The sequence below is a fragment of the Rhinopithecus bieti genome, unplaced genomic scaffold (genome assembly GCF_001698545.2).
Source record: "Rhinopithecus bieti isolate Rb0 unplaced genomic scaffold, ASM169854v2 scaffold_66233, whole genome shotgun sequence".
Lineage (NCBI taxonomy): Eukaryota > Metazoa > Chordata > Mammalia > Primates > Cercopithecidae > Rhinopithecus > Rhinopithecus bieti.
The window spans coordinates 21,012-38,691 of NW_016824978.1; the positions used below are offsets into that span (position 1 = coordinate 21,012).

At 37.7% G+C, this 17,680-nt stretch overlaps 1 protein-coding gene across 4 annotated transcripts in view; it reads right to left on the reverse strand.

The window, feature by feature from the left end:
- Positions 1–17,680, reverse strand: part of ZNF267 (zinc finger protein 267) — a 42,599-nt gene that overhangs the window by 10,685 nt on the left and 14,234 nt on the right. For 3 of the 4 annotated variants that reach the window (XM_017862750.1, XM_017862753.1, XM_017862752.1), the window contains 2 exons: positions 15,641–15,767; positions 15,001–15,096 (listed from right to left, as the gene is read on the reverse strand). In XM_017862750.1, the coding sequence (XP_017718239.1) occupies positions 15,001–15,096; positions 15,641–15,767 (223 nt within the window). Of the gene's footprint in view, positions 1–5,129; positions 5,485–15,000; positions 15,097–15,640; positions 15,768–17,680 lie in introns of those variants that run through there. The other variant, XM_017862751.1, reaches the window with a different exon arrangement.

A 17,680-nucleotide genomic window follows, 5' to 3' on the forward strand; every position in this document is an offset into this window, starting at 1 on the left:
ATAAATAAATGTGTGTGCATACATACCTATGGATGACACCAAAGGCCCAATTAAAATGCAACTGGTGGGTAGATTAATTTCTAAAAAGATAATTTAGAAGTCCTAATTGCAATTTACTTTTTTTTTTTTTTGAGACGGAGTCTCGCTCTGTCGCCCAGGCTGGAGTGCAGTGGCGCGATCTCGGCTCACTGCAAACTCCACCTCCCGGGTTTACGCCATTCTCCTGCCTCAGCCTCCCGAGTAGCTGGGACTACAGGTGCCCGCCACCTCGTCCGGCTAGTTTTTTTTTTTTTTGTATTTTTTAGTAGAGACGGGGTTTCACCGTGTTAGCCAGGATGGTCTCGATCTCCTGACCTCGTGATCCACCCGTCTTGGCCTCCCAAAGTGCTGGGATTACAGGCTTGAGCCACCGCGCCCGGCCGCAATTTACTTTTGATTCATTTTGTTTTGTATTACAATCTAGATTATTAGAAAATACACTCATCATTTTAAATTAATATGCTTATAAAGTATTTTAAATAAAAATATTGAGTGGCATTATGCAATCTGTATAACCAATAACTAGGCATTCGAGAGCCTGTTAACTTTGAAATACATACAGGTATGTAGACTTCCTGTTCCTAAACACCAGTTAGGCATATCTCTCACAATTCACTTTCACTGTGTAATTTTAAGATTTTTTCCTCTTGCTTCTCTGGATTTTTAAATTGTGATATTAGGGTGTCAATTTTAGATCTCCCCTGCTTTCTCTTATGGGCAATCAGTGCTATACATTTCCACCTACAATACACACTGCTTTAAATGTGTCCCAGAGATTATGGTATGTTGTGTATTTGTTCTCACTGGTTTCAAAGAACATCTTTATTTCTGCCTTCATTTGGTTATTTACCCAATCAGTAGTCATTCAGGAGCAGGTTGTTCAGTTTCCATGTAGTTGTGCAGTTTTGAGATTCTTAATCCTGAGTGCTAATTTGATTGCACTGTAGTCTGAGAGAGAGTTTGTTGTGATTTGTTCTTTTACATTTGCTGAAGAGTGTTTTACTTCCAATTATGTGGTCAACTTTAGAATAAGTGCAGTGTGGTGCTGAGAAGAATGTATATTCTGTTGATTTGGGTTGGAGAGTTCTGAGGATAGACATCTTCAGATTAGGTCTGCTTGGTGCAGAGCTGAGTTCAGGTCCTAAATATCCTTGTTAATTTTCTGTCTCGTTGATCTAATATTGACAGTGGGATGTTAAAGTCTCCCATTATTATTGTGTGGGAGTCTAAGTCTCTTTGTGAGTCTCTAAGAATTTGCTTTATGAATCTGGGTGCTCCTGTATTGGGTGCATATATATTTAGGATAGTTAGCTATTCTTGTTGAATTGATCCCTTTACCATTATGTAATGGCCTTCTTTGTCTCTTTTGACCTTTGTTTGTTTAAAGTCTGTTTTATCAGAGACCAGGATTGCAACCCCTGCTTTTTTTTGCTTTCCATTTGCTTGGTAGATCTTCCATCATCCCTTTATTTTGAGCCTATATGTGTGAAAAGACAACACTTAAAAATAACTGTAAATCTCTGTTAATGGATCCACAATACAAAAGTATATAATTTGTGACCTCAACAAAATACAATAAGGGAACATAAAGAGGCAGGATTTTTGTATGCTACTAAAGTTATAAGGTTAATACAAATTGTTAAAAATTTTAAGATGTTTTGTGTAATATCTATGGTAACCACAAAATACCTATAGTAGATACACAAAAGAAATGAGAAAAGAATCAAAATATGCCACTATAAAAAAAATCAATAAAACACCAAGGAAGACAGCAAGAGGAAAATAGGAACAAAAAAGCTACAAGATCTAAAACAAAAAAACAAAAAGCAATGTCATTCCCTTTCAGTAATTACTTTGTATATAAAAAAATTAAATCACTCACAAAACAAAATTTGGCTGAAATTCAATAAACAAGATCCAACTCTACGCTTTCAATAGAAGACCCACTTTAGATACAAAAACACACATGAGCTGAACATGAAAGCATGGAAAAAAGAAATTAAATGCAAAGTAAAACACTATCAGACAAAATACACATTACATCAAAAACTGTCACAAAATACAACAAAGGGCATTATATAATAATAATAGTGTCCACTGACCAGAAAGCTATAACAGGCTTTAGCATATATGCACCTAATGTCACAGCTCCCATATATACATTGTGACCTTTCACAGAATTGAAGCAAGTAGCTAACAGCACAATAATAGTAGAAGACTTCCATACTCCACTTTCAGTATTGCAAAAATGAACAAAACCAAAAACAGAAAGAAGATCAATAAGGAAACAGAGAACTTGAACACTAAAGACAATTAGACTTAACATATATACATAACTTTTCACCCAACAATAGCATAATACACAATATCTTTAATCACATATAGCACATTATTCCAGATAGACAACTTTTTAAGTCATAAAACGTCTTAACAAATTTAAACAGATGGAAATCACACAAAGTATTATTTTTGACTACAACAGAATAAAGCTTGAAGTTAAAAATGAAAAGAAAACTGGCAAGTCTACAAATATGTAGAAATTAAACAAAGTCTCAAACACATTCTTGTTTAAGAATTTGAAGACTCAATATTCTTAAGATTTCAATACTATCCAAGGTGATTTACAGATTCAATGTACTCTCTATCAAAATACCAATCCATCTCTTTGCAGAAGTATTAAAATATTCAAAATATCTATGGAATTTCAAGAAATCAGAAATAAACAATCTCAGGGGGAAAAAGAGACAACTACTTTCTGATTTTAAAACATATTACAAAGCTATAGTAATCAAAACAGTGTGGTACTTGAATAAAGACAGACAAGTATTATAGATGATGTAAAGATTAGAGAGCCCATAAATCCTCATGTATATAATAAATTTACCTTCAACAAGGGTTCTAACAACACACAATGAGGAAAGAACAGTCTCCTCACCAAAGAATGTTAGAAATACTAGAAATCTGCAAGGGAAAGAATAAAGTTGGACCTCACTTTGTACCATATACAAACATGAACTTTAAATGAACTGACTTCCTTTTTATAGCTATTGTGAATGGAATTATGAAATTTCATATCCTGCAACTTTAATGAATTTATTCGTCCTAACAGTTTTGTTTCTGTTTTTTTCTTTTTGGTCTTTGATGTTGTGTTCAGGTTTTGTCTCCAACAGGACCCATTTAACTTCCTCGTTTCCAATTTAGATGTAAAAGACATCTACTAAGTACTAAAATTAAGATACCTAGCAATGAACTTAACTAAGAAGATGAAATATTCCTACACTAAAACTACAAAGCATGGATGAAAAAATAAAATACATGTGAATAAATGAAAAGATACCTTGTGTTCATAGATTGAAAAGATATAATTAAAATGGCCATACTATCCCAAATGATCTATGGATTTAATGCAACTCTGATCAAAAAGTCACCAGCATTCTTCATAGAAACAGAAAAAAAAAAAAAAATCTAAATGTATGTGGAACTACAAGGGACCCTGAATAGCCAAAACAATCCTGAGCAAAAAGAATAAATCTGCAGACAATACAATACCTTACGTCAAAATTTACGACAAAGCTATAGTAAGCTAAACAGTATTGTACTGGCACCAAAACAGACATATAGACCAATATGCCTGCTGAGCCAAAAAATGCATTAATGCATCTAAAGCAAACTGATTTTCAAAGGTGCCAAGAATATACTTTGGGGAAAAGACAGTTTCCTCAATAAATGATGCAGGAAAAATTGAATATCCATATGCAGAAAAATCAGACTATAACCCTACCACTCACCATATACCAAAAAATCAACTCAAACTGGATTAAAGAATTAAATGTAATCAGCCCAAACTACGAAACTATTAGATAAAAACATAGGGCAAATGCTTTACAACAGACTTGGAAAATATTTTTCAAATAAGACTTCAAAAGCATGGCCAGTTGCAGTGGCTCATGTCTGTAATCCCAAAACTTTGGAATGCCAAGGTGGGAGAATCATTTGAGTTTGAGGGCATCCTGGGCCACATAGTGAGATCCTGTTCCTACAAAAAAAAAAGTTTTAAATTAGCTGGGTGTGGTGGTACATGTCTATAGTCAACCTACTCAAGAGGATGAGACAGGAGGATCACTTGAGCCCAGGAAATCAAGCTTGCAGAGCTATGATCATGCTACTTCACTCTAACCTGGGTGACAGAGTGAGACCATGTCTCCTAAAAATAAAGACTTCAAAAGCACAGATAGCAAAAGAAAAAACAAATATAATTACATCCAACTTTAAGAGTTTAAATACAAAATGAAAATACTAACAGAGTGAAAAGACAGCCTAAACAATGAGAAAATATTTGCAAACTACACATATGAAAAGGTGTTAATATCTAGATCATGTAAGAAGCTTTGAAATTTCAAGATAATACAAACATATAACCGAATTTTAAAATATCAGGAAGATCTTACTAGACATTCTCAAAAGAAGAAATACAAATGGCCAACAGGTACATAAAAAATGCTCAAAATCATTAATCACACAGGAAACACAAATCCAAGCCAATGGGACCCCCTCACTTCAGTTACAATGGGTATAATCAAAAAGAAAAAACATATTAACAAAAATGTATTGGTGAGGTGGTGAAGAAAAGGAATGCATAAACACTGTTGGTGGAATTATAAATTAGTATAGGCACTACAGAAAATGGTATGAAGATTCCTCAAAAAATCAAACATAGAGGTACCATACGATCTAGCAATTCCACTACTGGGTATACATCCCCAAAGAAAGGATATCAAGTTTGACAAAGATATCTGCATTCTCATGTTTACTGCAGCACTATTTATAATAGCCAAGATATAAAACCAATTCAAGTGTACAGCAACAGATAAATGGATAATGAAACTGCGCTGTACATACATATTATTAAATACTTTTCGGCCATTAAAAAATAATAAAATCCTGTCATTTGAAAAAAAACATGGATGGACTTGGAGAATCTCATGTTAAGTGAAATAAGCCATACGTAGAAAAGCAAATACTTTGTCTACCAATGTCTGGCCGCAGGCTGCCTTCATCGGCTCCTGAGCTCACCCAGAGCTTGCACCCACCTGCTAGACACTGCAGAGCCTCCTCGCCCACTCCCATGGCAAGCAAGATGATATGAGAGGTGATGCCGTCCATCAGCATCAGAAGGCCCCCTGGGAGGAAGTGGGAGCCATGGGTCCAGCTCCCCTTCACAGCCAGATGCAGATTCATATTTTGAACAGTTGATGGTCTCCATGCTAGAAGAAAAAGGCTGTCTTCTTGACACACTGAGAGAGATTCCAGAAATGCTGGCACCAACCCAGGGGAAATTACAAAAGGTTGGTCATGAAGGAGATTCCTTGCAGACAGCTCAACACTCCACCTCCACAGGAGTTCACGGCACTTACTAAAGAAGTCAATGTAGGCAGGGAACAGCTCCTTGAAAGGAAAGAAGAAACTGCTGAAAAATGAAAGCAGAAAGGAACACCACCAGGCTGCTATTCGAGCATTTGTAATGCCCTGTCTCCAAGCATGAGCGCTATCTTAGGATGACAGTGGTGAAGAAACAAAGTGCAGTCTCAAGCAGGCATGTCCAGCGAAGCTGAAGTGCTGCAAGCACTGAAGTCATTATCTGAACAGCACAAAGCTCTGGATGAAAAGGTGAGAGAACGATTATGAGTAGCACTTGAGAGATGTAGTTTGTTAGAAGAATTAGGTGTCACACACAAAGAGCTAATGATTCTTAAAGAACAGAATAGTCAGAAAAAAAAAAACACTAACAGGTGGAGTGCTTAACATAAACCATGAACAAGAAAATATACCAAACATGAATGGAAAGAGATCTTCTGATGGTTCTTTAAGCTATGAGGAAGACCTTGCTAAAGTAATTGAGGTCCAAGAAATCATAAACAGTCAAGGGAGCAGAGCCAAATGAAAGAACACCTGGCTGCCCTCTCCAATCATGTGACAGAACTGGAAGAGGATCTGAAAAGATTTTCATCAAATCTAGAAAAGATTTCATCAAATCTGAAGAAATGAACCCCAAATTGCTAGAAGATGTCCATAAAGCCATGACCCAAAAGGAAGACATGGAAGAGAGAATCACTACTCTTGAAAAATGTGACCCTGCTGGTCAACCTTAGACACTGCCCTTGGCCAAGTGGTAGGCTTGCTGATCATGGTCCTGGCTACAGAACAAAACTTGCCACATCCCACTGTAGACTTAGCTATAACCCACTTGGCCTTTGCCCTGTCACTAGGAGCATTTGCCAAGAACCGAGGACAACTTACACCCACCTAAGTCTTAGGTGACATACATGCAGAATTTAGTCCTGTATGTGACACATGAATCAGGCAAAACCCACCTTCTTCACCTCTCAACAATGGTCTGGAAAAAAAGTCCTGCCTACACAGAGGTTCTCAAGGAAAAATACCTATCTGTAGTTCTATATATAGGATCATCAACAATGATCTGAATGTGGACCTGAAGTGACACTGTAACCTGATTCCAGCTGCATGCAACCACAGTTCAGGAACAGTTATGCTCAACCTGAGACCTCCCTAAAGGCACACACATCTGTGCCCACAAAGACATACCTGCTAACATTAGTCTCATTGTGAATCTTAAAGCAGCTCTGTAACCTACGTGACTTGGGTGCTGCTAAAGGTATTCAGTTTTATAAGGGAAGCAGACCATAAAAGTTCAGAAAATTTGTAGCCTAACAATGCAATAGAAAAGAAAATTCCATTTTCTGAGAAGAAATTCAAGCCAGCTGCAGGTATTTCCATAAGTAACGAGGAGCCAAATGTTAATCACCAAGATGATGGGGAAAATGTCTCCAGGGCATGTCAGAGGTCTTCACGGCAGCCCCTCCCATCACAGGTCCAGAGGCTTAGGAGCAAAAAGTGGTTTCCTGGGCCAGGCCCAGGGTCCCCATGCTGTGTGCAGCCTAGGGACTTGGTGCCCTGGTCCCAGTCACTCCAGCAGTGGCTGAAAGGGGCCAACACAGAGCTCAGGCTGTGGCTTCAGAGGGTGCAAGCCCCAAGCCTTGGCAGCTTCCACATGGTGTTGAGCCTGTGAGTGTACAGAAATCAAGGATTGAGGTTTGGGAACCCCCATCCAGATTTCACAGGATGTATAGAAACGCCTGGATGCCCACGCAGAAGTCTGCTGCAGGGGCAGGGCCCTCAGGGAGGACCTCTGCTAGGGCAGTGCAGAAGGGAAATGTGGGGTTGGAGCCCCCACACAGAGTCCCTACTTGGGCACAGCCTAGTGGAGCTGTGAGAAGAGGGCCACTGTCCTCTGGACCCCAGAATGCTAGATGCACTGACAGCTTTCACTGGACACCTGAAAAAGCTGTAGACACTCAATGCCAGCCCGTGAAAGTGGCCAGAAGGGTGGCTATACTCTGCAAAGCCACAGGGGCAGAGCTGCCCAAGGCCATGGGAGCCCACCTCTTGCATCAGCGTGACCTGGATGTGAGACATGCAGTCAAAGGAGATCATTTGGGAGCTTTAAGATTTGACTGCCCTGCTGGATTTCGGACTTGCATGGGGCTTACAGCCCCTTTGTTTTGGCCAATTTCTCCCATTTGAAATGGCTACCCAATGCCTGTACCCCCAATGTATCTAGGAAGTAACCAACTTGCTTTTGATTTTACAGGCTCACAGGCAGAAGGGACTTGCCTTTTCTCAGATGAGACTTTGGTCTGTGGACATCTGAGTTAATGCTGAAATCTGCTAGGACTTTGGGGGACTACTGGGAAGGCATGATTGTGTTTTGAAATATGAGGACATGAGATTTGGGAGAGGCCAGGGGCAGAATGATATGGTTTGGCTGTGTCTCCATCCAAATCTCATCTTGAATTCCCATGTGTTGTGGGAGGGACCTGTTTGGAGGTAACTGAATCATGGGGGTAGGTCTTTCCTGTGCTAATCTTGTGACAATGAATAAGTCTCATGAGATCTGATGGTTTTATAAAGGGGAGTTTATCTGCACAAGCTCCCTCTCTTTTTGCCTGCTGCCATCCATGTAAGACGTGACTTGCTCCTCCTCACCCTCCACTGTGATTGTGAGGCCTTCCCAATCATGTGGAACTGTAAATCCATTAAACCCCTTTCTTCTGTAAATTACCCAGTCTTGGGTGTGTCTTTATCAGCAGTGGGAGAACAGATTAATATACCATCCAAGACCACCTTAGCCTGGATTTTGTTGTCCATATCATTATCAGCATTTTGGTCAAAACCATTCAACAAGTCTCTAAGGAGTTCCAAACTTTCCCACATTTTCCTATCTTCTTCTGAGCCCTCCAAACTGTTCGAACCTCTGCCTACTACCCAGTTTCAAAGGTGCTTCCACATTTTCGAGTATCTTTTTAGCAGCACCTCACTCTACTGGTACCAATTTACAGGACTGGTCTGTTTTCATAACTGCTGATGAAGACACAGCCAAGACTGGGCAATTTACAAAAGAAAGAGGTTTAGTGGACTCACAGTTCCACGTGGCTGGAGGCCTCACAATCACAGGGGAAGGTGAAAGGCACATCTCACATGGCAGCAGACAAGAGAAGAGAGCTTGTGCAGGAAACTCTCCTTTATAAAACCATCAGATCTCATGAGACTTATTCACTATCATGACAATAGCACAGGAAAGACATGCCCCATCATTCAATTACCTCCCACTGGGTCCCTCCCACAACACGTGCGAATTGTGGGAGCTACAATTCAAGATGAGATTTGGGTGGGGACACAGCCAAACCATATCAAATGCTAATGAAAAACACAAAAAAAGTTAAAAGTATAAATGTCACTGGAAACGGTAAATACATAGTGAAATTCAGAATACACTAATACTGTAACACTAGTGTACAAATCACTTTTAACTCTCATATAAAAGCTACAAAATAAAAGCATTAAAATAAGTATAGCTACAATAATTTGTTAATGAATACAAAGTATAAAAAGTTACAAAGTATAATATATATAGTAATAAAACGTGTGAAAGGGAGAAAAACTGTTGAGTTTTTTTCCACGGATAGATGTTAAATTGTTATCATCTTAAACTAGACCTTTACAAATATAAGATATTTTATCTAAGTCTCATGATAACCTCTAGGAAAAAACTGTAGTAGATACACAAATGGAAAAGCCATCAAAACATAAAACAAAACAAATCCAAAAATTAACAGAAGACAGCATGAGAAAAAAAGAAACTACAAAACAGAAAACAACAAAACTATAATAGTGAGTCCTTATGTATCAATAATTACTTTACATATAAAGAGATTAAATTATCCAATAAACAGATACTGGTATAGACTGAATGTCACCTCCAAAATTTTAGGGTGAAATTTAATAGCCATTGTGATGGAATTAAAAGGTGGGATCTTTAAGAAGTGGTTAGGCCACTGGGACTCAGCCCTCATGAATTAATTCATGTCCTTATGGGAGTGTGTTAGTTATCACAGAAGTGACTCTGTTGTAAAAGGGAGCCTCTTCTCCCTCAGGTCTTTGGCCATGTTATTACGCAGCAAAAATGCCTTCACCAGATAACAGTGTCTTCTTTGCCTTCCAAGCTCCTGGAATCATGAGCCAAATAAACTTCCATTGTTTATAAATTAGCCAATCTATGGTATTCTATTATAGAAAACAAAACAGACCAGAATAAACACAGAGTGGCTAAATGAATTTTTTAAACTAACAGTATGCTGCTTACAAGAGATTCACTTTTGAATTAAGGACAAACATAAACTTAAAGAATAGAAACCATATTGCATGCAAACCACCACCAAGAGTCAGGAGTGGTTGTTGGTTATATTAGACGAAACAGACTTACATGCAAAAATCTGTCACAAGAGGAAAGGAGTTCACTACATGATGATAAAGAAGTTAATTTGTTAAGAGGATATAGAAATTAAAATTATGTATGCACCCAACACTGGAGCACCCAAATATACAAAGCAAACATTAACATAACTGTGGTGAGAAAATAACATGCAGTAACAGGGAATTTCAATGTCCTACTTACAACAAAGCATGGAATATTTAGAGAGAAAACTAATAAAAAAAAGAGTTCACCTGTATAACACTATAAACTAAATAGACAATATTTTATCAAACAGTATGAGAATACACATTGTTCTCAAGAATACATGGAATATTCTCCAGGATAGATCATATGTTAAACCAAAAATAGAAAACAAGTTTTTTTTTAATTTAAGATTAAAATTATATCAAGTTTTTAATCACAATGGTGTAAAACTAGAAAATCAACAGCAGGAAGAAAACTAGAAAGCTCACAAATCTGTGTGATACAGTGCGAATGTTTTGTCTACCACCACAAAACTCACATTGAAAAGTAATCCCCAATGTTGAAGGTGGAACCTAATATGGGGTGTTTGAATAATAAGGGCAGATCCCTCAAGTATTCTTTGGTGCTGTCCCTGATAGTGAGATCTTATGAGATCTGGTTGCTTAAAAGTGTGTAGCACCTCTCAACTCAGTCTCGTGCTCCTGCTCTTGCCATGTGACTGCCTGTTCTTCCTTTCCCAGTTCCCCTGATTGCAAACTTCCTGAGGCCCTCGCCAGAAGCCAAGCAGATGCTGGTGCCATGCTTCTGTACAGCCTGCAGAACTGTAGGCCAATTAAATCTCCCTTCTTTATAGAATGGACTAATACAGTGTTGACATTAAACAACATACTTCTGAACAACCATGAAATCAAAAGGGAAATAAAAAATTATCTTGATACAAATGAAATGGGAAACGCAAGAAACCAAAACTTCTGAGATGTAACAAAAGCAGTTCTAAGACAGAAGTATAAAATGATAAAGTTCTACAATAAGGAAAACAAAGATCTTAAGCAATCTAACTGTAATCCACAAGAAGCTTGATCAGGAAGAACAAAATAATCCCAATGTTGGCATAATTATGGAAATAATAAGGATTAGAGCAAAAAGAAAATAGAGACCAGAAAAATAAAAAATATCAAAAAACTAAGAGTTGAGTCTTTAAAAAAAAAAACAAAATGAACAAACTTTTCCTAGATTATCCAAGGGAAAAAAAGAGAGAGGACTCAAAAGTTATTAATTAAAAGTAGTCATTCCAGCTGGTATCACAGAAAGAGAAAAAATAAACTATTATGAACAATTACGTAACAACAAAAGATAACTTAGAAGAAATTGATTCTCAGAAAGAACACCACACTGAAGAAACAGAAATACCCAAAAGACTAACAATGAGAAAGAAGACAGAAGTACTCAGAAATCTCCCAATTTAAAAAAAAAGCCCATGACCAAATGACTTCATGGGTAAACCGCACCAAGCATTTAAAGAAGCAATGTCAACATTTCCCAAACTCTTCCAAAAAACTGAAAGAAAAAAGCACTTTCAAACTCATTCTATGAGGCCACCAACATCTCATACTGAAGCCAGTAAGGACACTACAAAAAAGGGACAAAACAACATTCCTTATAAAGATACAAGCAAAAATTCTCAACAAAATACTAGATACCAAATTCAAAAACACATTAAAAGGATCAGACATCATTATCAAGTAGGATTTATCCCTGAGATGCAAGAATGTTTTAACATACACAATTTAAATGATATACTACAATAACAAAAAAAGAAAATCATATAATCATCTCAAAAAATTTATTAAAAGTCTATGACAAAAGTAAATACATTTTCATAATAAAAACTCCAAACAGCATACATACAAAAGTATCCATCTCAATAGAGAAAACAGTGAAATGCTGAAAGTTTCCTCTAGTATCAGAAACAAGACAGCGATGCCCAATCTCAACACTTCTATTCAACATAGTGGTGAGAAATCAAGCCAGAACAATTAGGTAAGAAAAAGAAACAAAAAGGCATTCAAATCAGGAATAAAGAAGTAAAATTCTCACTGTTTACAGATGAAATGATTTTAAAATACAGAAGACCATAAAGACTATACCAAACAAACAAACAAAAAATAGAGCTATATCCATTCAGTAAAGTTGAGGCCACAAAATATACAAAATTAGTTGCATTTCCATATACTAACAATAAACTATCTGAGAAAAAAGTTACAAAAATCTTATTTATAATAGCATCAAAAAATTTTTTGAAAATTTTATAACTTCATTTAACAAAAGAAGTGAAAGATCTGTCCAGCAAAATCTATAAAACACTGATGAAAGTAATTGAAAAAGACACAAATGGAAAAATATCCCTTCTTCATGGATTGGAAAAAATAATATTGCTAAAATGTCCGTACTTCACAAAGTGATTCACAGATCCAATGAAATCTGTATTAACATTTTAATGGCATTTTTTAAAGAAATAGAAAAAATTATAAAACTTCTATGGAATCATAAATAACTCCAAACAGCCAATGCAATCTTGAAAAAGAAGAATAAAGCTAGAGGCATCACACTTCTTCATTTCAAACTATTACACAGCTATACTAATCAAGGGTATGGTACTGATGTAAAAACAGACACATAGACCAATGGAATAGAATACAAAAACCAGAAAGAAACCCATGTGTATACAGTCAACTAATACTTTGACAAGGGCACCAAGATACACAAAGGGGAAGTATAGTCTCTTCAACAAATAATGCTGAAAACAAGTAGTCATATGCAAAAGAATAAAACTGAATACGTATATCATGTACAAAAATTAACTCAAAAGGATTAACACTTAAATACAAAACTAGAAACTGTATAACTTCTAGAAAAAAGCATAAGGAACAATCTCTTTGACACTGGCCTTGGCAGTAATTTTTCTGGCTATCACATCAAAAAATCGCAAGCAACAAAAAGCAAAAAATAAAACAAGTAGCATTAAATTAAACAAAAAAAGTGTGTGCACAGCAAAGAAACACAGAACATGAAAAAGCAACCCAGGGATTGGGAGAAAATAGATCTGATAAGAGTTTTATATCCAAAATATTAAGAATCTCACACAATTCGATAGCAAAAAAAAAAAAATTAATTTGCAAAGCACTCAAGTAGAAATTTCTCAAAATATGACATGGAAGTGGCATACAGGTTTATAAAAAGGTTCTCAATGTTATTATTCATCAGGAAAATGCAAGTAAAACCTCAATGAGCTATCACCTCACACTTGTTAGAACAACTGCTGTCAGTCAATAAATATTCACACTTGTTAGAATGACTGCTGTCAGACTCAAGAAATATTAATAATAATAATAAGAGAGCATGGAGAAAAGAAAACGCTTGGATACTGTCAGTGGAAATGTAAATTGATTCAGCCATTATGAAAAATGGCATGAAGGCACCTCAAAAAAATTAAAAATACAAGTATTATATGAACCTTCAATTCTACTTCTAATTGTTTAACCAAAGGAAATAAAATCATATGTCAAAGATATATCTGTACCCGTATGTTCACAGCCAATTATTCACAATATATAGAATATTATTCAGACATAATGAAGAAGGTACTCCTGCAATTTCTGACAACATGGATGAATAAACAAGGTGGACATCACGGTAAAAAGTACAAACTTTCATTTATAAGATAAATTCTGAATATCTAACGTACAGCATTGTAAATATAGTTAATGATACTCTATAGTAGTAGTCCCCAACCTTTTTGGCAGCAGCGACCAGTTTTATGGAAGACAATTTTTCCACAGATGGAGGTCCAGTCAGGGGTGGTTTTGGAATGAAGGTGTTTTACCTCACATCATCAGGCATTAGATAGATTCTCATAAAAAACACACAACCTAGATCTTTTGCATGCACAGTTCACAATAGGGTTCATACTCCTATGAGAATCAAATGCTGCTGCTGATCCGAGAGGAGGCAGAGATCAGGCAGTAATGCTCGCTGGCTGAATGGTCACCTCCTGCTGTGTGATCAGATTCCTCACAGGCCACAGACCAGAATTATAGACCCCAGCACTATAGTATACTTGAGATTTGTTAACAGTGTATATCTTAAGAGTTCTCACCATACACACAAAAATTGGCATCTAATGTGAGATGACTGATGTGGTAATTAACTTTGCTGTCTTAATGATTACACAATATGTATGTATATCAAATCATCAAAAATTTTAAATAGATACCATTTATATTTGTGGAAAGAATCATATGTCTAGAAGGAAAAAAAAGGAACTAAAGGACACATTCTCAGTAAGCTTCATACTGAACCAGACAAAATTATAGAATGATAGTTATTAAGATATAAGGCAATGGTTTAGAGTTTATTATACAGTGGACAATGTTATAAGCTCCCCATAGACAAAAATTTAGATAAGAATTCTACATAATAAGTAATACACATTAAACTATTTAACATTTGTGGAATTTGTGCCTATAGAGTTTAAATTTCTCATCTTAGCTCAGGCAAGGAAAAATGAAAAGTTGAAGTGAAACATGATTAGATTTTCTTAGATTTGGGAAGATGTTTTGTATTTTGATAAAATTACTACATCCTAATTTCTGTAGGATCACCTCGGAAACCACAATAGGATTAAAAATTAATATATCAGAAAATTTGTGACATCTATCCACAGAATTCCTGGGACTTCTGAAAAAAAATTTCACCATCCATCACTCCCCTCACACACTTCTGACATGAAGCAAAACCAGAACTTTAGATGTGGTTTCACATAGAGGTAGAAACATGCACAGACTTTCCCAGAGCCCCCAAATCAATGGAAGAACAGTCAGATCACACAGGTCCTCACAGGCCAAGGGGAGCACTTTGGCTGTCACTGTGAATATGATGGTGGATCACAGAAGAGGAAGGAGAATCATCAGATAATTTAAGAGCATGGGACAGAAGATATCCCTCTATGACAGCAAGGGAAAGAACCCAGGCGTCTCAAAAATCATTTCCATTGGAGAGCTTCCCAATCCACGCTTCAAGGTCTGGTTCTTTCTTGACCGCTGGACCTCTCGCCCACGTCATCTACTTCATTCACTCCCACCTACCTGGCTGGATGGCTACTGTCTCCTCACGCTTCACATTCCAAGGCTCTTTCCTCTGCTCCAAAAAGGTGATCAGGTCCGGTTTAGAGACAAGAAGACCTGTTTCATTGGAAAAATTCACATGACTCTTACTGAGGGTTCTTTTTATTTTTTATTTTTATACTTTTTTTTGGCCCCACAGGACAGGATTAATTTCTAAGTGAGTACTGTGCTCAGTAGAAAAAAGAAGACATTATAGAAGATTCTTGGAAAGTATTTCTCAAAATACTGTTTCCTACCAGCTTCTTTACAATATTTAGGAAGCATTTAACATTTGGGGATCCTGAGCTTCTCTTGCAAATCTGACTTCAGAATCAAAACCAAAAAAAAAAATTGGATTTTAAAATGTAAGCAACAATAGTTTATGTCAACCAATTTCTAGAATCACGACTAGAGTGAAACTTGTACATCACCTCAAATAAAAGGCAAATGTCAAAATCAAACATTATGAAATTGTTTCTACATCAACAAAACTCCTATTTTTTTCCTGAAAACAAGAATCTGAAACTAACTCATACAAAGCACAAGATCCCAAGGGACATTCTGAAAAGAAAAGAAATAAAACTCTTAGTTATTAGACATTCTGAAGGCAAGTTATCCTCACCCAGAGAGACCAGGTTTCTGTAGTTTTCTAACATCACATCCTGATACAAATTCTTCTGAGCTGGTTCCAGGTGTTCCCACTCCTCCAGAGAGAATTCTATGGCCACATCCCTGAATGTCAACAGTCCCTGAAATAAAAATAAACAATACACTGACCATGTGGCCATGGCAGAGTTCTTTATTTGTCTCAAGATGAAATGACAGTTATTAGTTCTGACTTATATGAGTGACCTGAATTACTCAGTAAGATCATTTTTAACACAGTAATATTTTCCAATGTAGTCTCAAACTCTGTGGAAAGAGAATAACATAAAATCCACAAAACTAGTGTAGATATTTATATCAAATGTAAAATATAAAACTAAGGCATCAACACAGGAATATACATTTTTGGGTGCTATATTTACATCATCCAGAATCAGCTGTGTATAACTCTCAGATGGAAAAGTCATGGTGACTTAGAGGCATACTTCTCAAATTGTATACAATAAACTGGAGATCTTCAAATGCAGAGTCTGATTCAGTAGATCCAGGTTTTGAGTTTCTGCATTTCTATATTTTTTAATTTTTAATTTTGACACAGGGTCTCACTCTGCCACCCAGGCTGGAGTGCAATGGTAGAATCTTAGCTCACTGCAGCCTCGACCTCCTGGGCTCAGGTGATCCTCCTATCTCAGCCTCCTGAGTAGCTAAGGCTACAGGCATGAGCCACCGCGGCTGGCTGAGTGTCTGCATGTCTAACAAGTTCACCGGTAATGGTAATGCTTCAGGCCCAGAAGCCACTTTTGAATAGCAGACAGGTTGAACACCGAGGAAAGAATTCAGGAATGATGTGAACTGAGAATTTTATGAAATTTACAAGTTATAACAGCTAGAATGGTAGTAATCCTTTTTGAACATATACTGTATATCACATGTCACACTAACAGTTGTTTACATATACAAAATCCAATAAATAATCTATGAGAGCCAAGATGGCCGAATAGGAACAGCTCCAGCCTCCAGCTCATAGCATGAGCGACACAAAAGATGGGTGATTTCTGCATTTTCAACTGAGGTACCGCGTTCATCTCACTGGGGCGTGTCGGACAATCGATGCTGGTCCGCGGGTGCAGCCCAACCAGCAAGAGCTGAAGCAGGGCAAGGCATCGCCCCCCCTGGGAAGTGAAAGGGGGAAAGGAAGTCCTCTTCCTAGCCAAGAGAAATTGAGACACACAACACCTGGAAAATCGGGTAACTCCCACCCTAATACTGTGCTTTACCAAGGGTCTTAGCAAACGGCACACCAGGAGATTATATCCCACACGTGGCCCAGAGGGTCCCACGCCTACGGAGCATCCCTCATTGCTAGCACAGCAGTCTGAGATCTAAGTGCAAGGCAGCAGCGAGGCTGGGGGAGGGGCGTCTGCCATAGCTGAGGCTTAAGTAGGTAAACAAAGCCACTGGGAAGCTCAAATTGGGTGAAGCCCACCGCAGCTCAAGGAGGCCTGCCTGCCTCTGTAGACTCCACCTCTGGAGACAGGTCATAGCTAAACAAAAAGCAGCAGAAACCTCTGCAGATGTAAAAGCCCCTGTCTGACAGCTTTGACGAGAGCAGTGGTTCTCCCAGCATGGAGGCTGAGACCTGAGAATGGACAGACTGTCTGCTCAAGTGGGTCCCTGACCCCTGAGTAGCCTAACTGGGAGACATTCCCCACTACGTGCAGACCGACACCTCACACCTCATACAACTGGGTACATCCCTGAGACAAAGCTTCCAGAGCAAGAATCAGACAGCAACACTCGCTGTTCAGCAATATTCTATCTTCTGCAGCCTCCGCGGCTGATACACAGGCAAACAGGGTCTGGAGTGGACCTCAAGCAAACTCCAACAGACCTGCAGCTGAGGGTCCTGACTGTTAGAAGGAAAACTAACAAACAGAAAGGACACCCACACCAAAACCCCATCAGTACGTCACCATCATCAAAGACCAAAGGCAGATAAAACCACAAAGATGGGGAAAAAGCAGTGCAGAAAAGCTGGAAATTCAAAAAATCAGAG